General features: G+C 39.4%; 1 protein-coding gene across 1 annotated transcript in view; it reads right to left on the bottom strand.

Moving 5' to 3' along the window:
* The window catches only part of LOC310648746 (zona pellucida-binding protein 1-like), a gene marked incomplete at both ends in the record, with an annotated part of 77,492 nt that extends 55,034 nt beyond the window's left edge, over positions 1-22,458 (bottom strand). Inside the window, 3 exons of the mRNA XM_083376770.1 lie at positions 507-632; positions 6,719-6,781; positions 22,353-22,458. Of these exons, the coding sequence (XP_083232896.1) occupies positions 507-632; positions 6,719-6,781; positions 22,353-22,458 (295 nt within the window). The remainder of the gene's footprint in view (positions 1-506; positions 633-6,718; positions 6,782-22,352) is intronic.
* Positions 22,459-23,984: the final 1,526 nt, after the last annotated feature.

Raw genomic sequence — 23,984 nt, 5'->3', positions numbered from 1 at the left:
TGCATAAGGGTAAATGTATGGGGATACTCAAGAGTATAAGGGAGATGCAGAGCTATGATCTTGTTGGGTATGGATGCAAGAATGCACAAAAGCAAAGAAACTGGAGAAGAGCATACAGGTGGGGAAGACTTCCTGGGGAAGCTGACAAGGAAGGTTGCAAATGGCAATCAAATGATTGAGGGAGCTACAACTAAGACTGTAAAAATCGATTTCCAAGCACCCAGATCATGATCCCAAGACCATGAGGATGGCTAGAATTCCAAGAATCGGTTGTAACCACCATTCATTTAGCACTGTCATTACTTTGAATGGTCACTAAATGAATGCTTGTAAGTCAGGAACTAGCCATAATTGTTAGCTTGGTTTATGTGTTTAATTATAACTAAAATTAAATTAAACCCTTTAGATTTAGTTAATATACAAGAGCGTACATGTAAATTGACATTCTGTTTTTGTTTTTGATGAAAAACAGGAAAACGTTATTATGTAATATTAGAGGAAAATACCTGTAACCAAATCACCGCTTGGTCCATGCCATTCAAATATTGGGTCGATCAATTCTGAATTTCTCAGATGATTTGTTAAACATAGAATATGTGGACTGTTATGATGCTGCCTGACATACACTTTAACTGAAAATATAATTTAATTAATATTTGTTAAAAGAAAGTACATAAAAATAAAATTCATTTCAAATAACAATTATCCAAGTAAATCTATGCTACTTTCAACATTTATACATTTACTTATAAGGTAATACAATTAATTTCAAGGAAATTTGCTTGTAAGTAATTCAGGATTGCATGAAATAATTTAATTAGCATACACAAAGAACACATGTGTTCAGACTTTCAGATATAGGATGTCTGTTATAACTAGCAAAGTTATATCTTTAGTTATGGCATCTTAATAATTAAATGTTACATTAAAAAATAAAGATTATATCCTTTGCTCACATTCCATTCTTCTACGAGACTGATAGACAAGCCGGGATTCACATTTTTAGCAATAGATTTCTTAGAAACATAGAATCATAGAGTTGGAAGGCACCTTGGGGATCTTTTAGCCCAACCCCCTGCCCAGGGCAGGACTCCTTATACCATCCCAAAAAATGGTTGTCCAATCCTTTCTTGAAAACCTCCACTGATGAAGCACCCACAACTCCAGGAGGCAAGCTGTTCCATTAATTGTTCTGACAGTAAATTTCTTTGTTCCAAATTGAATCTCTCTTTAATTAACTTTCACCCAATATTTCTTATCCTGCTATCAGATGCTTTGGAGAATGTCAGCTCCCTCTTCTCTATGACTGTCCATCAAGTATTGGAAGATAGCTATCATGTCACCCCTAATCCTTCTCTTCATTAGACCAGCCATATCTAGTTTCCTCCACTGTTCCATTGTATGGTTTAGCCTCCAAATCTCTGGATGCAGCATTCCAAGAATGGCTTTACTACTACAATGCAAAGCAGCACTATGATTTCAATGCTGTCCTTCTGTTGATATAGCCTAAGATTGCTTTAATTTTGGCAGCTGCAGCACATTGCTGGCTCACACTTAGATGATTGTTCATGAAGACATCTAGAGCCATCTCACAGTTACTGCTATTGAGCCAAGAACCATCTATTCTGTACCTGCTTTTGATTTTTCCTGCTTAAGTGCAGGACCTTACTTTTATCATCACAGAACTGCATCCTATTTTGGACAGGACCAAATGCTCAGGTCTGTCAAGATCCTTCAAAACTGTGAGTCTCTCTTTCATGGTGGTAGCAAGTGCAGGTTCGCATCCCACCAGGCTCAAGGTTGACTCAGCCTTCCATCCTTCCGAGGTAGGTAAAATGAGGACCCAGATTGTTGGGGGCAATTAAGCTGACTTTGTAATAATGCCGCTTGTGGGGTGTATGAAAGCCCTAATAAGCAGCCATATACATAGAATGAAGGCTACTGCTAAGCTTGTAAGCCGCCCTGAGTCTTCGGAGAAGGGCGGGATATAAATGGAAATTTAAAAAAAAAATTCCCTCCACTTTGGTTTCATCTGCAAATTTAATGAGCTACCCTTCTATCCCCACTTCTAGATCATTTATTAAGATGTTGAAGAATACTGCCCCAAAATAGAATCTGAGGTATCCCACTGCATACATCTCTCCATATACAGTAAATGAAGTTCCACTGAAAACTACATGCTGAATGAAGTTGGTCAACCATAAATCCATAGGGCGATAGTATTGGCTACCCCACATTGTTCTATCTTACCAAGAGGTAGGCAGTGATCTATTCACATTGTTTTTATTCTATCAAGAAGTAAGCTGTACTCTTCTTTGTCAAATTCATTATTGAAGCCTCAGGGTGGATTTGATTTAAATCAAGTCAATTTAAATCATGATTTAAATTTAAAGTAAAAGGCTTGCTTTAAATCAACTCGATTTAAATCATGTTTTTAAAGAACAACTGTCATTTCAGTCCTGCAGCAGCTCCTCCTCTGACCCGCTGTTGACTCACCGACAATCCCATTAACTTTAATGGGATGACTGGTGATGCGGCAGTGACACAACAAGGTGAGGGATGTGGCAGGCAGGTAAGTGGATGCCCGCTAACAGGAGCTGCCATGATGGATCTGAAATGACAGGTGCTGTTTAAACATAAGGACTCATTCTTGCCAGTAGTTAAAATCTTCAATATTATTTTCAAACAAAATGAAAGTTTCCTATTTAGAACAATAAGCTGTCAGGTTAATAAAACAGCAATATCAGAACCAATTTTAGGTTAATCACACATACCGTTTCCCTGAAAATAAGACCTACCCTGATTTTTTAGGTTGGGCCTAATATAAGCCTTACTGCAAAAATAACCCCTAGTTAGGACCCTGTCCGCTCTGTCCCACCTCACACTGGTGCCGCCACAACAAGGCAAGGCAGATGGGGGAGGGGGTGGAGCTTCAGGGGCCTCCCAGCCAGGCCATTCCTTGCTCAGCGACCTTCCCTTTCACTCCCCTCCCAAGCCAGACTACCATGCTATGGAGGATGGATAGGATAGGCCTGGTCCCCCTCCGCCGTTTTGGAGCCAAGGGAGGAGTGACAGCGAAAGGCTCTGCTGCCGCTGTGCACCGCTGGAGGAGCTTTCTTCACGTTTCACCCCACAGATCATCTGCCCGGCATCAGCAACCTACTCCTACTGCACCAACTATTCCGTGGCGCCGTGACCAGGCAGTGCAAGCCTCTCCTGCCATCTCCCTCCGTCGCCACTACTGGAGAGAACAGAGAACAATGCAGAGCAGAGAAGAGTACTTGCTTGCTGCCCTGCATAGCCCTTTGCAGGGAAATGGAGTTTGTGGGACCAAAAACAGTTTAGTCAGACCTTCCAACTTTTCTTTTTTTTCCCACGAGAAGTTGGAAGGTCTGACTGAACTTTTTTTAGTCCCACAAACTTTGTTTCCCTGCAGAAGGAGAGAAATGTACCAGAGCTGGGAAGCAGGTTAGTGAAGAAATGCCTTTGGGAAGAGAAAGGAGCTGGGTGGTGGTGCACCAAACACTGCAGCAGCACTGGGAGAAGTGGCAGGAAACGGGGCTGCCATTTCCAGAATGGAGAAGGGAGATGCAGTGCAATGCAGGGCTGCAAGCAAGTATTCTTCTCTGCATCATTGCACACAGACGCCCCCCCTCCCTGTTCTGTTCTCTCCAGTGGCGGTGACGGAGGTCTGGCAGAGGGAGGCGGCAGAGGAGGCTTGCACTGCCTGGTCATGGCGCAAGCCACAGGAGAGTTGGAGAAGGTGGCAGCTGCCACCAGGCAGATGATCTGTGGGGCAAAGAGTGAAGAAAGCCCCTCCAGTGGCACACAGCAGCAGCAAAGCCTTTTGCCATCACTCCCACCTGGCTCCGAAACGGTGGAGGGGGACCAGGCCTACCCCGTCCATCCTCTGGAGCATGGCAGTTCAGCTCGGGAGGAGAATGAAAGGGAAGGTCGCCCAGCAAGGAATGGTCTGGCTGGTGGGGCCCTGAAGTAAATGGGTGCAGGGCGGCTGTAGCAGCTCCATCTCCTCCCCCGCCCTGCCTTACCTCGTTGTGGCGGTAGCGGTGAGATGTGCCACGCGGTCTCCTTCCCCAAGCGGCCACAGCAGAAGTGGACTGTCTGTTGGAAGGGGCTGTTGGTGCCACCACCGCGAGACGAGGCAAGTGTCACAAAAAATATAAGACATCCCCCCAAAATAAGACCTAATGCCTCTTTTGGAGGCAAAAATAATATAAAACTGGGTCTTTCTTTCAGGGAAACACGATAGTTGGAGAACTATTCAAATTCTTTTATTTAAAACACTTAGAGCCTGGTAGAGATGCATTGTTCTTCGAACAATCAGTTTGTAGTGTACATAGATTTGCAAAACAGTGGGATAAAAGAATATTCCTGAAATGTAAATATTGCAGAATATACAGCCTGATGCTACATAACTAAACTCCATTTCATGCTGAATAAACTAAATTATTAATGTATCTTAAATAGAAAACTATATTTAAATTTTTTACTCCAAAAGCATTTTATTTCAATATATTTGATAAAAAATCAAAAAAGCTTTTAAATTAAAAAATCCATTTTTTTAAAAAAATCATAGATTATTATCCACTCTGTGAAGTCTAAGTATACTATATTCGCACCATTTCCTTCATCTATTAATTTAGTCACTTTATCAAAGAAGACAATAAAGCAAAATCTGTTTTAAACAAACCCAGGCTGGTTTCTGGTAATCACCCTTTTCATTTGTAGGTGCTTACAAATCCGCCACTGCTGGATCTATTTGCAGATCCATTACTTGATTTTCTTTTCCAGGATTTCCCCAGATACTGATGTCAAGCTGATTTGTCAAATCAATTGGCTTCTTCAGAATCCTGGGATGTAAATCATCTAGTCCCAGCAATTTAAACTCATCTAAAATGGATAGGTATTCACTTAGTAAATTTTTCCTTATTTTGATCTGCATTCCTGTTCTGTCTCCCATGGTGCTGCTTTTGATAGGCTGGGCTAAGTTTTTTCTTTTTGCCTGAAAACTGATGCAGAGAAGGAATTAAGAAGGTCTACTTTCTCCCTACTGTCTGTCACCATCTTGCCATCTTCTTCCACTAGTCGATCGATCATTTCCTTGACTTTCTGCTTATTTCTTACATATTAAAAGAAACTTTTTTTGTTATTTTTGGCATTTGTTGCAAGTCTTACTTCATTCTCTGAGCCTTGCATTTCCTAACTCCACCCTTGCACATTCAGGCTATTTGTTGGTATTCTGTTCTTAGTATTAGCTCCTCTTTCCATTTTTATACTTCTTTTTGTATCTCAGTTTGTCAGAGAGCTCCTTGCTGAACCACACTGATTTTATCTGGTCTCTTGTTTTTCTTTCTCTGTGATATTTTGATTGGGCTTTTTAAATCTCATTTTTCAATGTTTCCCAATATTGAATTATTTTTTCCCTTAGAATTTCCATCAATGGAATCCTTCCTAATTTCTTAGTTTGTTGAAGTCAGCTCTCTTGAAATCTAAAACACCTCTCTGACATTTTTCAACTACTGTGTGTGCATTATATTGAATTTTAGTATGACATGGTCACTCTGCTCCTAAAATTCCTACAACTTCTACCCCGTTCATCATTTCATCCATATTAGTAAGAATTAACTGACCTTCTAATTTCTTCCTCTAACATTTGGATAATAAAGTTGTCGGCTAGGCTCATCAGGAACCTGTCTTGATTTCCCACTTGCTGCAGAATTTGTCTCCCAATTAATGTCCCTCACTACTATAGCGGTGTATTTCCTGCACACCTAGCTAACTGATTAACCAAACATTTATCTATTTCCTCTGCTTGGTTGGGTGGCCTGTTTAGTATGTACCTAACAATGTCATTTCTTTTTCTTCTAATATTCATCAAATGCATTCAAGAAGTCTATTCTCCTTGGTACTGTGTATATCTGTAGAAGTCTGGTGATTTCTTAAATACAGTGCAACTGTTCCTCTCTCTTTTTTTTGGAGTCTGTTTCTTATTACAAGTAGTCCTCAACCTACAACCATTTAGTGACAATTCAAAGTTACAACAGCACTGGAAAAAGTGACATGTCCATTTTCACACTTACAATTATTGAAGCATCCCCATGGTCATCTGATCAAAATGCAGATGCTTGGCAACTGGTTCATATTTATGACAGTTGCAATGTCCTGGGGTCTTGTGATCACCTTTTGCAACCTTGTGATAAGCAAAGTCAATGGGGAAGCCAGAGACACTTAATAACCATGTTACTAATTTAATAACAAGTGATTCACTTAACAACTGTGATCAGAAAGGTCATAAAATGGGTCAAAATTCACTGAACAACTTAGCAACAGAGATCTTGGGCTTAATTGTGGTTGTAAATTGAGGATTACCTGTACATGGAGATCAATGAACTATTAACTATATTAATTATGGTAAATAGGTTTCAAAAAAACAGGAAAAGAAACCAACTATAAATCAGGATTTTATATGGTGACACCTTTAGTTTAACCCTTAACCACAGTTTTTGTTAATTCTAGTTAATAGGAACTTTGTTTTCTTGATTTGTTTCACTTCTCATAGAAAGTAATGAGAGTAAAGAAATGGCATTAACATTCATGAGGCATGAACTGTGTATTTCATTTAAAGACAAAATACGAACATGTGAATATAGCCAATGCTGAAAACCTCTCTAAAATTTCAAATTTGTTTACTATATACCTGGTAAATTTGTTGATCCTACAACTTTCAGTGCATGAGGATCTATTCTGGTAGAAGAATGAACTGTCAAAAAAAGGGAAAAAATAGCATAATTTCAAAACTTAGAAAAATAACTAGACACAAATGACTGTTGACTAATCAGAGAACAATAACAGATCAAAGCAACCACAGTCACTTCACACACAATTGCAAGAATACAGAATGAAATGGCTATATTCAAACAATAATCCAAACATTTTAAAATTATTTCAAGATACCTTGGATAAATGCTGAAATATTACATTCTTCTTTGCTGTTCCCATCATGCTAGATTTGGTGTTAAAAACCAGACTTGCACAGGATAAATATTTCATTCTATACTCAAATCAGAAAATGCTGGTTTACTATTAGGTATCAAAGTGATAATATCCTGAATAATTTACCTATGTTGATTATCGTTACTCTTTTGAAAAAGCCAAAATTTTCATAACTCAAAAATAAATTGGATGATTTCATCAAAATTCAATGCATGATCTTATGAACAATCTCAAAAAAGAGGTAGGGCCAGAGCAGAACATATCCAAATTTTCAAAATCCTTATCAGTCTTTATTTATTAATTTGCAAAACACTTTTTTATTTATATATTAATCCCTATGAAAAATATAAGACTGATACGTTAATTTGACAATTGATTTCTTAGCACATTCCTCGCATTTCAGAAACACAATATTCATTTAAATTATATTTTAATTTCCTATTCAGTTTTGATCAATTTTTAATCAATTCATGTTATTTACTGCACTTATAAATTACGGTACTTGCAAATATTAATACTACTGATTTTTAAGACCATTAAAGGTAAAGGTAAAGGTTCCCCTGCACATGCGTGCTAGTCGTTTCCGACTCTAGGGGCCGGTGCTCATCTCCGTTTCAAAGCCGAAGAGCCAGCGCTTGTCCGAGGACGTCTCCGTGGTCATGTGGCCGGCATGACTAGACGCCAAAGGCGCACGGAACGCTGTTACCTTCCCACCGTAGTGGTCCCTATTTTTCTACTTGCATTTTTACGTGCTTTCGAACTGCTAGGTTGGCAGAAGCTGGGACGAGTAACAGGCGCTCACTCTGTTACACGGCACTCAGGATTCGACCCGCCAAGCTGCCGACCTTCTGATCGACAAGCTCAGCGTCCTAACCCACTGAGCCACCGCGTCCCTTAAGACCATTAAGAACATCTAATTCTTTTTGATGGCTTCAAAAAGCACTTTGCCTCTAAATATCAAAGTATCTGCTACTGACAGTCATGATTTCCAAATGTCATTGTGCAGGAAGAATGGAATCATAATTAAAGGAAAGCTAAGTAACAGTTGAGTGATACAGGGAACAAAAAATATGTTTGGCATAAAAAGTGCCAATCAGCTGATCTGCTGCCACATTTTGGTGACAAGACACCACTAAATTTTAGAAGCAATCTAAGGCATACCCAAAGCATTACAGGTAGTCCTTGACTTACAACCACAATTGAGTCCAACATTTCTGTTGTTAAGTGAGACATTTCTTAAGTTAGTTTTGCCTCATTTTATGACCTTCCTTAACAGAGTTGTTAAGTGAATCACTGCAACTGATAAGTTAGTAACCCAGTTAAGTGAATCTGACTTTCCCACTGAGATTGTCAGGAGGCAAAAGGTCATCACATGACTTTGGGACAGAGCAACAGTCATAAATATGAACCAGTTGCCAGGCATCTAAATTTTTATCATTTCACTATGGGGATGGTGCAAAGGTTATAACTGAAAAAGAGTCATAAATCACTTCTTCCAGTGCATTTGTAACATTGAAGAGTCACTAAATAAGTCGAGGACTACCTATATTTGGTAATTGTCCTAGGTGAACATATGAAAACTGCATATATATATTCAAATGCTACGCCAAATGATGGGCATCTTTGATATCTAAACTGTTAACTAAAGCATTATTGGGCTATATGCAACCTATGGGCATTCATTCCTGGTATAACAGAATGAATGTATGATGAAAAGGTAACACATAAATTCATGAACTATACAACTTCAGACAATTATATAAACAAATTATTAGCATAGTAATATTAATGAAATCCCCTCCATGGATTACTGCCTTGTCGTGGCGAAGGGGCTTGCTTAATTCAATGAAGCTATGAGCTATGCCGTGCAGGGCCACCCAAGACGGAAAGGTCATAGCAGAGAGTTCTGACAAAATGTGATCCACTGGAGAAGGAAATGGCAACCCACTCCAGTATCTTTGCCATGAAAACCTTATGGACAGTACCAAAAGGCAATACGATATGACGCTGGAAGATGAGCCGCTCAGGTCGGAAGGCATCCAATATGCTACTGGGGAAGAACAGAGGGCTAGTACTAGTAGCGCCAGAAAGAATGAAGCAACTGGGCCAAAGCCGAAAAGACGCTCAGCTGTGGATGTGTCTGGTTGTGAAAGGAAAGTCCGATGCTGTAAAGATTTTTTCTGCATAGTAACCTGGAATGTAAGATCTATGAATCAAGGAAAGCTGGACATGGTCAAAAAAGAGATGACCAGACTGAATATCGACATCTTAGGTATCAGCGAAATAAAATAGACAGGAATGGGTGAATTTAATTCAGATGACCATCAGGTATACTACTGCAGGCAAGAATCCCTCAGAAGAAACGGAGTAGCCTTCATAGTCAATAAAAGAGTAGGAAAAGCAATACTGGGATACAATCCTCAAAATGACAGAATGATCTCAGTTCGAATCCAAGGCAAACCAATATCACAGTAGTCCAAGTCTATGCCCCAACCACCAGTGCTGAAGAGGATGAAATTGACCGGTTCTATGAAGCCCTACAGCACCTTATAGAACTAACACCAAAAAATGATGTCCTTATTATCATGGGGGATTGGAATGCTAAAGTAGGAAGCCAAAACATAACCGGAATAACAGGCAAGTTTGGCCTTGGAGTACAAAATGAAGCAGAGCAAAGGATGATAGAATTTTGTCAAGAGAATACAATGGTCATAGCAAACACTCTTTTCCAACAACCCAAGAGACGGCTCTACACATGGACATCACCAGACGGTCAACACAGAAATCAGATTGATTATATGCTCTGCAGCGAAAGATGGAGGAGCTCTATACAGTCAGTAAAAACAAGACCAGGAGCTGACTGTGGCTCAGACCATGAGCTTCTCATTGCAAACTTCAGGCTTAAACTGAAGAAAGTAGGAAAAAGCACTAGGCCACTCAGCTATGAATTAAATCATATCCCTGTCGAACATACAGTAGAGGTGACAAATAGATTTAAAGAATTAGATCTGATAGACAGAGTGCCTGAAGAACTATGGACAGAGGTTCGCAACACTGTACAACAGGTAGCAACCAAAACCATCCCAAAGAAAAAGAAATGCAAGAAAGCAAAATGGCTGTCTGAGGAAGCTTTGCAAATAGGAAAGGAGGGAAGCGAAAGGCAAGGGAGAAAAAGCACTCATTTTACATGCTAGTAAAGTTATGCTTAAAATCCTACAAACTAGACTCCAGCAGTATGTGGACCGAGAACTACCAGAAGTACAGGCAGGATTTCGAAGAGGCAGAGGAACTAGAGATCAAATTGCCAACATACGTTGGATCATGGAGAAAGCTAGGGAGTTCCAGAAAAACATCTATTTCTGCTTCATTGACTATGCTAAAGCCTTTGATCGTGTGGATCATAACAAACTGTGGCAAGTTCTTAAAGAGATGGGCGTACCAGATCATCATATTTGTCTCTTGAGAAACCTATATGTGGGCCAAGAAGCAACAGTGAGAACGGGACACGGAACCACTGATTGGTTCAAAATTGGGAAAGGAGTCCAGCAAGGCTGTATACTGTCGCCCTGCCTATTTAACTTATATGCAGAGCAGATCATGAGAAAGGCAGGGTTAGAGGAATCAAAAGTTGGAATTAAGATTGCCGGAAGAAATATCAACAACCTAAGATATGCAGATGATTTCACTCTAAATCAAATAAATAAATAAATAAACCTTTATTGTCAAAGTACAACATGTGTACATTGAGATTAGCTGAGCCTCCCCCCGTGCTCTCTCCCCCCAACACACAGTGACAACAAACCCTCCATCCCACCACACTATGTGAACCAACTACACCACACACCAGCCTCCCAAGTCAATTCTGCATAAGATTATGTCCCATTTAAAAGCCTAACAGCCCACGGATAAAAGCTATTTTTCAGCCTGTTGGTATGGCTGGCTATATTCCTATATCTCCTACCAGATGGTAGGAGAGTAAAGTGATACCGTCCAGGGTGTGAGTCATCCCTGAGAATCTTCCTCACTCTTCCAAGGCAACGAGCCCTGGCGATGTCATCCAGTGGTGTCAGGGAACAGCCCACAATGTCTTGTGCTGTGCTCATTACCCTCTGTAATACTTTCCTATTCGCGGCTGTCAGACCAGCATACCAAACCACAATACCATACGAGAGAACACTCTCTATAGTAGACCGGTAAAAGAGGGTCATTAGCTGTTGTTCTACCCTGTTCTTCCGCAAGACCCTAAGAAAGTGAAGCCTCTGTTGGGCCTTTCTAGCCACCTGAGTTGTGTTAACTTTCCAGGTCAGATCTTCACAGAGGTAGACTCCCAGAAATTTAAAGGAGGAAACTCTCTCTACACAGTTCTCCCCGATGTAAAGTGGGGCAGGTTCCTCCTTTTTTCTCCGGAGGTCTAACACCATCTCTTTCGTCTTGCCGATGTTTAGGTGCAAGTTGTTGTTACTACACCATATGGATAGTTTTTGTACCTCCGCCCTATATGCTGTCTCATCCCCACCTGTAATAATAAAATCTCTAATGGCAGAAAGTGAAGAAGAACTAAAGAGCCTCTTGTTGCGGGTGAAGTAGGAGAGTGCAAAACTTGGGTTGAAACTTAACATTAAGAAAACCAAGATCATGGCATCCGGCCCTCTCAATTCCTGGCAAATAGATGGGGAAGAAATGGAGGTAGTGACAGATTTTATTTTCCTGGGCTCCAAGATCACCGCAGATGGGGACTGCAACCAAGAAATTAAAAGACGGGAGGAAAGCAATGGCAAATCTAGACAGCACACTAAAAAGCAGAGACATCACCCTGTCAACAAAAGTGTGTATAGTCAAGTCTATGGTCTTCCCAGTTGCAATGAAAACTGGACCATAAAAAAAAGGCTGAGTGCCAAAGAATTGAGGCCTTTAAACTATGGTGCTGGAGAAGACTGCTGCGAGTCCCTTGGACTGCAAGGCGATCAAACCGGTCAGTCCTAGAGGAGATCAATCCTGACTGCTCTTTAGAAGGCCAGATCCTGAAGCTAAAACTCAAATACTCTGGCCACCTAATGAGAAGGAAGGACTCACTGGAGAAGAGCCTAATGCTGGGAAAGATTGAGGGCAATAGAACAGGGGTGTCAAACTCAATTTCATTGAGGGCCGCATTGCGGTTGCCCTCAGGAGGCCGGGTGGGTATGGCCAGGCCGGGCGTGGCCTACTGGGTGGGTGTGGCTAGAGTGCGTATGGCCTACTGGGTGGGCATGGCCAGCTCTACATCGTTCGCATCAAGGGTGCCTATGGGGGCCTGGGCAGGAGTGGGACAGATCTGAGGGTCTCTGGCAGAAGGAGGGTCTCTGGGCCAGGGCCAAGGCAGTGGGGGCCGTTCCCTCACTGTTTCCAGGATTGCTTCACGGGCCACATGGAACCACTTCGCAGGCCGGATCTGGCCCCCGGGCCTTGTGTTTGACATGTCTGCAATAGAAGAAGGGGATGACAGAGAATTAGGTGGCTGGATGGAGTCACTGAAGCAGTAGCTGCGTGAGCTTAAATGGACTCCAGAAGATGGTAGAGGACAGAAAGGCCTGGAGGAACGTTGTCCTTAGGGTCGCGATGAGTTGGACACGACTTCGCAGCTAACAACAACATTAATGAAATGTAACAAAACATGATTCGCACTGTTAAACAAATGTATTCTTCTTGGAAGAGACTGGAAGTAAATATAAAAAAGTTGGTTAACTTTTCCAACATATCCAGTAGATTAGGGGGGTCTTCAAACTTGGCCCTTTTATGACTAGTGGACTTGGGAAAGATAAAAGTAGACTAGCTATAGTTTACTTTATTAAATGTCTAATTAAAGTCTAAATAAATTACGTCCACAGTATTTCTCTGACCTATCAATTTAGTCAGTTTGTCAAAAAAAGAATGCCATTAGGTTTCTCTGCCATGATCTGCAAAGCTAATCTACAAACGTTTTTAGTAATAACTTTGCTTGTTTCAAGGTGTTGCAGATTACTTGCTTAACTTTTCCAGGGTTTTCTCAGATATTGATATAAGGGTGTTTTACCTGTAGTTTCCTAGATCCATTTTTCCTTTTTTGAACATGGGAACCTTGGTTCTAGTGCTCCAGATTTGGTTCAGAGATTTCATATGCCTAGTTCAGAGATCCTTCAGAACCCTGAGATGCAATCCATCTGGTCTTGATGATTTCAAGTCAACTAGAGTGAATAGGTGTTGTCTTATTATTTCCTTGCCTATTTTGACTTGTACTCCTAGTCTGCCTTCTGCAGTACTTCTTTTGATAGGTTGGATTGTTTTTCTTTTTGCATAAAGAGTGAATTAAGACGTTCTGCTTTCTCCCTGTTACCTAATATTTCCTTGCTAACTTCTCCCTTTTGTGGAATGATTGTTTTCTTCACTTTTTTGTTTTTTTAACATGCTGAAAGAAACTTTATTTTTATTTTTGGCATTTGTTGCAAGTCTCAGTTCATTCTAAGTGTTAGCTTTCCTGACTTTGTCCCTGCAGATTAGGGCTGTTTGCTGGTGTTCTGTTTCTGTTATGTGTCCCTCTTTCCATTTTTATACCTGTCCTTTATGTTTCAGGTTATCTGAGAATTTTTTATATATATAACCATTCTGGTTTCATATGCGGTCTCTTACTTTTCTTTCTCAATTGTATTGTGTTAGTCTGGGCTCTTATAATCTCATATTTCATTGTTTCCCAAGCGTTTTGAGTTATTTACCCTTTCAGATTTCCATCCATGGAATCCTTCCTAAGCTCTTTCTAAGTTTGTTGAGGTCAGTCTGTTATAATAAGTCTTTATTGATTAGCCCTTGGGCCATATCAAAGTGCAAAATTTCAGCAACAAATTATTACTAAAATTTGATAAAAGCAATTTAAAATGGATTTTGATAAAATACAATTTAAAATGGAATTAGAATAAAATACAATTTAAAATGAAATAGGAAGAAAATACAATCTAAAATGAAATTATAATAGTGTACAATAATTTAAGATATAGATAAAATATGATAAAATTATATTTTGGAGTCACCCTTGCAATCTACCACAATCAGTCCCACATATGCAGATCTCAACCGAACCATTTTGTTTAAGTACTGTGCTGCGTTAAATATTATTTTCAAGTTCTGGCCAGACATAAGCTAAGTTGTTTTGATATGGGGATCCCAATGGGTCATTCGTTTGATATATAGACCAAGATACCTGTCTCTCACCCTCTTATATAGGCAACAATGAAATAGGATGTGAGCCAGGTCTTCAACCACTGCCGCTCCGCAAATGCAGAGATGCTCATTGTAGGGTATAGCATGAAATCTCATGTGTGACCATTGTGTCAAGCTGTTCGAATCTCGCCCGCGTAAATATTTCCCTAAGATGTTTTGGCAGTTGTAACTTCAAATAACTGTCTACTTGAAAAGTATGTTTGTATTTACTCAGCCATTTCAAGTTACCTACCTTACCAAGGATAGCTATATCATTTTGTGCTTCTATATCCTTAATTCTTTGGGCAATTCTTTTTTGGGGTTGTTCTCCTGTTACACAAGAGACAGGAAGGCCACAGTGTCTTACAAAATTTGTTATAAAGTTCTGTTATAGTCTATGATATTAATTTGACTCTGGTAAATTACTTGTGCCTGCATTATACTGAATTCCAATATGACATGGTCACTCACTCCTAAAAGTCCCTGCAACTTCAATCCCTTCTATCATTTCATTTCTGTTAGCAAGAAATCCAGTATAGTTGACCTTCTAGTTCCCTCCTCTGCTTTTTGGATGACAAAATTTTCTGCCAGGATCATCAGGAACTTGCTTGACCTCCCATCTGGTGCAGAGTTTTTCTCCCAGTTGATACAATTATACTGTATCATGCTTCGTGCACCCCTTACCTAAGCAATTAGCAAAAAAGTTCATCTATTCCTTTTTTTTATTTTATATTAACCCAAATGCATTCAAGATTTTGGTTCTTAGGGATTTTTTTGCATTTCTATAGAAGTGTACTTATTTCTTATATATATAAAGCAATTCTATATCCTCTTTTTTTAGATCTGTTTCTTTTGAACAATTTGAATCCCTCTAATCATACATTCCAGTCATGGGTTTTACCCCACCACATTTCAGTAATGGCAACAATGTCATAGCTACCCTTATATATTTTTGGACAAAGTGAAAAAAAAGATAAGTAGAAAAAATGGAAAGAGGGCCACATAACTAAGGCAGAATACCAACAAATAGCCCAAATGTGCAAATATGAAGTTAGGAAAGCTAAGGCTCAAAATGAAGACTTGCAATGTGTTAAAAATAATTTAAAAAGTTTCTTTCAACATATAAAAAGCAAGAAAAAAGTCAAAGAAACAATTGGTCCACTAATGCAGAGCTTTTCAACCAGTGGTACGGGTACCACCTGTGGTACATTGGCACCTGGCAGGTGGTACATGACCATCCTAGAAAAATGGTAGCAGGGGCGGGGAATGAGATGAACTGGTGGCAGCACCACACAAGCCTGAGCGAGAGATGGCTGGAGCTGCAGGGCTGTCGGGGCTGAGCGGAAGTGCCAGGATCAGCGCCAGGCTCCATCTGGAGCTCGGTGCTGATCCCGGCACTTCTGTTGAGCCAAGAAGCTCAGCTGGAATGTTGCAGCATCCCCAGGGTCTTGTGATATACATTGAGATGCTTGGCAACTGATTTATATTTATGATGGTTACAGTGTCCCAGGGTCATGTCAAATGACCAAAACCTGCTGCAACCACCCAGCAGACAGGGGAAATAAAAACCAAATGCCCACCCCACCTGCTGCCAATCCTGAACAGAAATGCTCACAACAATAAAAACCTTGGACAGGAGGAAAAGCGCCAACAGGCAGGCAGGCAGGTGTCTTGCTCGGCTGTGGCTTGGGGGGCACTTTTTCCAGTGCCATTGTAACTTCAAACAGTCACTAAGCGAACTGTTGTAAGTCGAGGACTACCTGTACTTCATCACTTTTTCCTTTTTTTTGGTCATCTAGTTTTTGACACCTTGCTAGGCGACTGGTGGTACTCAGATGTTGCCATATCCTAAAAGTGGTACAATGGGTGAAAAAGTTGAAAAGCCCTGCACTAATGGGAGATAATGGCAAGTAACTACCAGGAGAGAGAAAGCAAAACTGCTTAATTCATACTTTGCATCTGTGTTCATGCAAAAAGATAATACAACCCAACTTACCAAAAATAGAACCATAAATCACAGGCTAGGAATGCAAATTAAAATAAGCAAAAATAAGGTAAGAGAACACCTGTCAGCTCTAGATGAACTCAAATCATTGGGTCCTGATGGATTACAACCCAGAGAACTGAGAGAACTGGCAGGTATGAACTCTGAACCACTGACCTATATCTATCAAAGTTCTTAGAGCACCGAGGAACTATTTTAGGACTGGGAAAAAACTGATGTGATTCCCATCTTCCAAGAAGGAGAAAAATGTATCTAGGAAACTACAAACTAATCAAAAAGTCTTGGAAAAGATAATCAAGCAACAAATCTGCGAACACTTAGAAGGAAGTCTGGCACACGTGCCATAGGTTCGCTACCACGGTACAAGGTGAAGCTTGGCTCTGTACCAGTAACATGGAAGGGATCTTGGAATCCTAGTGGCAATTACTTTACTATAAACCAAAAGTGTATGGCAGCAGCCAAAAAAGTCAATGCAATCCTTGGCTTCATTAGAGGGATATGATCAAGATCACATGAAGTATTAGTATTGCTTTACAAAGCCTTAATAAGACCAAACTTAGAATGTTGCATCCAATTTTGGTCATCAAAATATAAAAAAGATGGGGGGAGGTGGGGGGGAGGAGGGAGGGGGGGAGGGGGGGGAAGGGGGGAGGTAGGGAGGGGAGGAGGGAGGGGGAAGGGGGTTTTTTAAAGGAAAACTGTATTTTTAAAACTTTTCAATAAAAAAAATAAAAACTAAAAATAACTATAAATAAAAAAAATAAAAAATAATAAAAAATATATATAAAAAAGATATTAGAACACTGGAAAAAAATGCAGAGAAGAACAACAAGGGGTGATTAGGGGGCTGGATGCTAAAACTTACGAAGAACATTTGCAGGAACTGGCTATGTCTAGTCTAGTGAACTAGGACTAGGGAAGACATGATAACAGTGTTCCAATATTGGAAAAGTACCACTAAAAAGAATGGGTCAACCTATTTTCCAAAGCACCAGTAGGTAAGGTAAGAAAAGAAACAACGGATAGAAACCAATCATAAAGAGAAGCAATCTAGAACTAAGGAGAACAATTAACAGTGAGAACAATTAACCAGTGAAATGCCTTGTCTTCAGAAGTTATGGGTGCCCCAAAGCTGGAAGATTTTAAGAAGAGAATGGACAGCCACTTGTCTGAAATGGTACAGCGTCTCCTGCTTGAACAGGGGCTTTTCAACTTGTGGTACACTGACCACTGGTGGTACTTCGGCACCTGGCAGGTGGTATGCGACCTAGACATGTGTAGCGGGGAGGGGGAGGGTGTCAGCTGAAGTGGCAAAAGTACTAGAGAGACCTGGGGGAAGTCAGCTGGAGCTGCAGTGTTGCTGGGGCTCTGCTGAGGGCACTTCCGGCAGTCTCTGCTATCACTGGGAGCAACAGACAGGCCTTGGGGTGAGAGAGTCAGCTGGAACTGCCAAGGGCCTAGGATCGGCATGTGTAGCTCCAGCTGATCGAGCTGTGTGCAGCAGCCAGCTGGGGAATGGGTTACTACGTGTGGGAGTGGTGGCAACCAATGCTGGAGCTCTCCCTGAGCCCCAGAGAGTGGCGCATCTGGAAAAGAAAAGGAGGAGGCTGGAGGGAGGAGAGGATATAAAAGGAGGGTTTGGTGGGAGAGGGAGAGGAAAAAAAGACAATAGGAAACAGAGAAAGAGAGAGGGAGAAAAGGAAAGGTTTCCGTGAGAAGCAGTGAAAAGAGAAGAGAAGCTTCTGTGAGAGAAACAGTGAGAAGAGAAGGAGAGGAAAGGCTTCTGTGGGAGAAGTAGAGGCTTCTGTGAGTGAAGCAGTGAAAAGAAAGAGAAGAGAGGCTTCTGTGAGAGAAGCAGTAAGAAGAAAGAGAGAAGAAGAGGAGAGGCTTCTATGAGAGAAGCAGAAAGATCAATGGAGTAGACTGTGTGTGCGAGAGAGAAATAGCACAGAGAGAGAAAAAAAGGCCGGCCAGCCACCTGACCACCAAAGTAGTGGTGCATATTAATAAATATGCATAAATTCATATGTTTGTCAGTGCAAAGCAAAAGTGGTTCAACAAAGGAAATGCCATGAAAGAAATTAAAACTGGTACTTTTTTGGGGGGTCATCAAGTTTTTGACACCTTGCTAAGCATTGTTATATCCTAGAAGTGGTACAATCTGTGAAAATATTGAAAAGTATTGGAGTAGAAGACCTCTAAGGTCCCTTATAATTCTGTTATTCTATGTTTTACATTCTTTTTGACTGTCCCTGAATTTGCCTTCTATGTATCATGTTTTATGTCTGAGTTCCCCTTCTTTCGCACTATATAATTGGTTGTCTTCAGGTTTATGCTTGGGATTACATCCTAAAGATTGATCTTCTTTCCATTCCATATTTAAAGTCCTTCAAATAAGCTGGGCCAGTTAAAAGTTTGAAAGTTTGGTCACCAAATTAAAGCCAGACATTCTGCAAACTGAAGTAAGGGGATTCTAGAAAACACAGCTAACAATAAACTTGGAAGAGTTAGGAAAATAGGGGCAAGACTATTTATAATCTTATAAGGTGATGCAATTAAAGTCAGATAAAATTATATACAGTTTGCAAACCAGGTATGGATAAAATGGCAATGCTCAGTGGAGTAAAAAGAAACTACTCATCTAATAATGGGAGAACTACAATGACAAATATAGATAAAATATTAAAGTTCATACTAATAGTAAAGTTATGCATTGTCAAAGCTGTAATTTTTCCATAAAAGGTAGATCATCAGAAAGAACAAAGAAAAGTTGATACCTTTGAAACTGGGGTGCTGGAAAAACCACATCTGACTACAGGAATAATTAATTACTAAGTAAAGTAAAATCAAACTACTTCTAAGGAGCAGTCTGTTTTTACTTATCAATTATTCTTGTAGCCAGAGGTGTGGTTTTTCCAGCACCCCAATTCAAAGGCATCAGCTTTTCTTTTCTAAGGACTGTACAAAGTGTTATTTGTTCTTTTCTAGAATGTAATTATTTCAGTTGTTGTGAGTTCATGCTTGTGATAAACAGTTTGTGATCTTTTGACTATTTTTTATTATCTTCAGGATCTTCAAGCATCAGGGTCTCCTCTGATTATTCTTGACTTCATAAAATCTTATAATGTTCATATAATGTTCAAATATTTAAGCTTTAGATTATTAGATAATCTAATTTAGGTCACCAACGGGAGAATAATGCAAATAGTTTGCAATTATGTAATAATCTAAAGCTTAAACATTTGAACATTATATGAACATTGTAAGATTTTATGTAGTCAAGAATAATCAGAGACCTTGATGCTTTTGATTTTTAAAATAGTAAAAAATGACCAAAAGATGACAAACTGGCTATCACAAGCATGAACTTAAAACAAATGAAACAATTATACTCTAGAAAAGTATAAATTATACTTTGTACAGTCCTATAAATTCTTATTCAGAACTCATTTTTTTCAAATATAAGATTATCACATAACTTTTTATTTTAAAATTTTAGTCCAATCAATACATAGTTAACATGCGCTAAGTCACATATAAAATGGGATATACAAATACATAATACAGCTTGAATTATGGCAGGGGTAGGCAACTTTGGCTCTTTTATGACTTGTGGACCAGCTATGCTGACTCAGAAATTCTGGGAGTTGAAGTCCACAAGTCATAAAAGAGGCAAGGTTGCCTAACCCTCGGTTAAGGGAAGCAATATTATAAAAGTTTTATCTATGGTTCAACATAGATTTCTAATGATTCACAAATTTGTGCATCATCCAAACCTTGATTATATATATTATCCTAAGGTTGACTACCTAAGCAATTTTCAGGCTCAGAGAAGAGGCACAAAATGTGGTCTAATCCAGCGAATATCTGTTTCCTAGTTCGGTGAACTAAATATTCTACTGCTGAGATGACCATAAGCCTGAAACCAAACCAAAATTAAATAAAAACTTCCTTTCGATTAGCCATTAGATGCCAGCTGACATGGAGAGCAACCAGAAAACTCCAACTGATTATTATTTTTGTGTTATCAGCATAGCAAGTAGCATAGCAAGTATTTTATCTATGCTTTTCACTAAGCAAGGCTTACGGTAACTATAATGTAGTCGATCTTTCTTATACATTTCTAAAGCTAGCATTATTTCAATCTGAAGCTCAAAAAGGGTTAGTATAATTTCTGCTTTCTGGTCTTTTGTTTCAGTTTGCCTATGAACCATGCATCCCTTTTATTAGATTAACAAAACAAAAGCCTACCATTTTTGGATTTTAGTTTGAACACCAAGCCAGAAATAAAATTGTATACAACTAACTAACCTGTTTTCATGATTTGTATTTTGCTGTTCAATTGAAGGTAAATTTCTTCCCATGTGCTTATTTCTACGTTTTAAACTATAGTACACTTTTCTGAGAAGAAAATAACTACAATGCATAGCCACAAGATGGAGTCATACAACCATATATATGTAAATAATGAAAAATATAATAAATTACAGTAATTCTAAACATTTACAATTTTTCTACAACTGTTTTCAATTATGAAATCTGGAAAAAAATACATTTTAATACAATATTCTTTCTCAGATAAAAATGAAATCCATTTATTTTGTTCTCTCAACTATTAGTATATTTGCTTAAATGCATTTTAGGGTCCTTTGTTTGAAAGGTCTTGAATCTTGAAATAAATGTTACTTTTATTTGTCTAATACAAAATAATAATTATTCCAAATAACTTTATTTTTTAGTTTCATTTTGCTTTCATATCCTTTTAGAAAATTACAAAAGAAAACTACTAGAAAATAGTTCGCAAGTTCATCATGGTGGAAGCAGACAGAAATTTGCATAACGAATAGTAGATCTGTGATTTATCACTGAACAAAGCCATTTTAGTAACTGCGACAACACACATGCCCAAAACTGGTTTGTTGAAACAAAGGAAAGTTGAACAGAAAACTAGGAAGCGATGAAAAGTCTATATGCTTATATCTAGTACCCAAATTCCGGGACTGAAATTTATTTCAAGATATTTTGTACCTTTTCCTGACACATTAATTTTTGGTGGGAGGAAGGGAGAATAGATATATAACATTGAAATCATTCCCTTCAATTATGTGAAACCTAATAGGCATTGGGAAAATTTAATATAACAATGAGAATTCATCAATATTATCCAATGTTTGCCAGAGAAGAAAGTACTATACCTTTCCAGTTAGTAGAAATAATTGGCGATATTTTTGGCAGGCAAATAAATCCATTGTTACATACTTCTATCATGAACATATGTATTACAATACTATGATAAGTACATTATGGAAGTAGATCGATCAGTTTCCCAAAAGGTTATTTTGCCAATCCCAAAATAGGTGCCAGAACAAATAAGGATTCATCAGTGAGCAGGCCACCAGCATTCCTCCAGTCCCGAGTCTACTCCATCAGTTTCTCAACACATTGTATAAATCTTTGGTTTAAAAGTTTTGAAGGTTTAAAATAATTCAAATTCAATAATCACTGTGAAGAACTGTGCGACATGTCCCAAAAAGATTTTTAAGTTTCTTCATGATCATTAATCCACATGATTATTATTTTTTAAACATGAAATAACAGAATTGTCAGACTCAAGACGTCTATTGGTGAAGCACCTGGGATTTAGCACTTTATATATTCAACTGGGTGAGGGCAATTTACATAGGAAGCATCCTACCTAGTTCCCCAAAAATTACTTCAGAAGGCTTTCAGAAGATTGAAAGGTAAAATCTATATAGGAATCAAACACAAAATTCTCCAGTCAATTTTTTTTTGCAAAAACTGGGTTATTCATACGGAGACCATACATTACTAGCCCAGGAAACATGGATTGGAAGACAGAATGCCAACTGTCCAACTACAAACACTGGCTTGTAGGCTTTTCTATGCGAATCATTACTATGGGTTTGCTTGCTAGTTATACTCCTCCGTCCAGCAACCATAGACGATTCAACCAATCAAACATGCAGTATTATAGGGGACTTTCCTCGCGAATTACGCTACCAATATACCAGGAGGAAGACAGAAGGCACATTATGGACTCAAGGAGGTCGAGCTGGGATGCCTCCTGTACCCTTCCTCCTAAATATTGAAGTACGCGCTCTTTTACCTAAGGGAAATCCCTGCAATAGGGACAATGCCAGAGCGACCCAAGGCACACAGAAACTCCAGTATGCAGAGAAGTCACGTCTACTCCGCAATCCTAGACGCCGCATCTCCGCATGCCAACAAAGCCTGCGGGACTGGATAAGTTCCCGCTCTCCGCTCCACTTTTTCGCACGCGGACGTCAACAAATTCGTTAGTCGCTGGCGTCGAATGCCTCTCGTCACAACGGAAAGGGGGGGGGGCGGAGGAAGTACAATGAAGCTCGGCGCAGAAGTGTTCGGCTGGCGTCTTCGCGTGGCGTGGAGCGCTCGGCTGCGACTCTTACGCAATTACAAACTATTGGCTATATCATCGTATCGGTGACCTAAAGGCCTAGTTGGCTTATTGGCCATTATTTCTCCGTGTATTTAAATTACCACTACTTTGAGCAGTACATGACTTAATAGGTTTTTGCCTTTTGCTGCACTCTTAGAACGTTCTCTATGTCTTACCTAATTCATTTGTGAAGGTTAAGAAGTTCTGCCTCTGCTAATTGTAATTTAGCTACGAATCAGTGTCACTTTCAGCAAGAAAGGACACAATAGCGCAGATCGTGGGGGTGGGGTGATGGGGTGGGAGAATGTACCGTGTCTTTAAATGAATTGAAGAAGAGGTCTGGAATATATAGGTGAACTTTTTTGCTGGTTAACAAATATATGTAGGAAACACCACGTAGTCATGAGGGACTTTGAAATCAACTGGGAGACAAACCCTGCATCAAGTGATGGATGGTTCCTTACAAACAAAGTTGCTGACAACTTTGTTATCTGAAAGGTAGAGGGGACAGCTATACTGGACCTAATTCTTCCTAACAGAAGAAATGATAGAGGGGGTTGAAGTTGCAGGAACTTTAGGGGAGAATGACCATGTCATTCAATATAATGTAGACACAAGAAATGGAACATAATCAAACCAGTGTCTTAGACTTTAAAATAACTGATTTCAATAAACATAAGAGTTTGGGAAGGATTCCATGGGTGAAAACCCACTCTAAACAACATGATTATAAAAGCCCAGTCCAGCTAATATCATTGAAAAAGAAACCAGCATGGTAACTCTGATAAACTGAAAGACAAAAAGGATAAAAAATGGAAAGAGGGACACATTAGTCAGAGAGAATATCAGCATATAGCCCAAATTTGCAAAGATAAAGTGCAGAAAGTTAAAGCTCAAATGAACTTGCAAATGTCAAAAATAATAAAGTTTCTTTTAACATATTAAAAAACAAGAAAAAAGTCAAGGAAACAAGTGTTCCATACTAATGGGCGGCGATGGTAAGGAAGTGACTCACAACAAAGAGAAAGAGCTGCTCAATTCTTTCTTTACATCTGTCTTCATGCAAGAAGAAAAAATAGCCAACCTACCAGAAACAGAATTGTAAAAGACTAGGAATGCTAATTAAATTAGGGAATAAAATGGTAAGAGAACACCTGTCTACTTTAGACAAATTCAAATCACCAAGTCATGATAGATTACATCCCAGAGTTCTGAAGGAGCTGGTAGCTATGATCTCAGAACCAGTGCTTTTTTTCTAAAAAAAAAAAAAAAGGTGCCGGAACCTGCCCCACTTTACATCAGGGAGGACTGTGTGGAGAG

Source organism: Vipera ursinii (assembly GCF_947247035.1).
Source record: "Vipera ursinii genome assembly, chromosome: Z".
NCBI classification, from domain to species: domain Eukaryota; kingdom Metazoa; phylum Chordata; class Lepidosauria; order Squamata; family Viperidae; genus Vipera; species Vipera ursinii.
The sequence above is the reverse complement of the archived record's forward strand: the minus strand, read 5'-3'. Positions and strand labels throughout refer to the sequence as shown.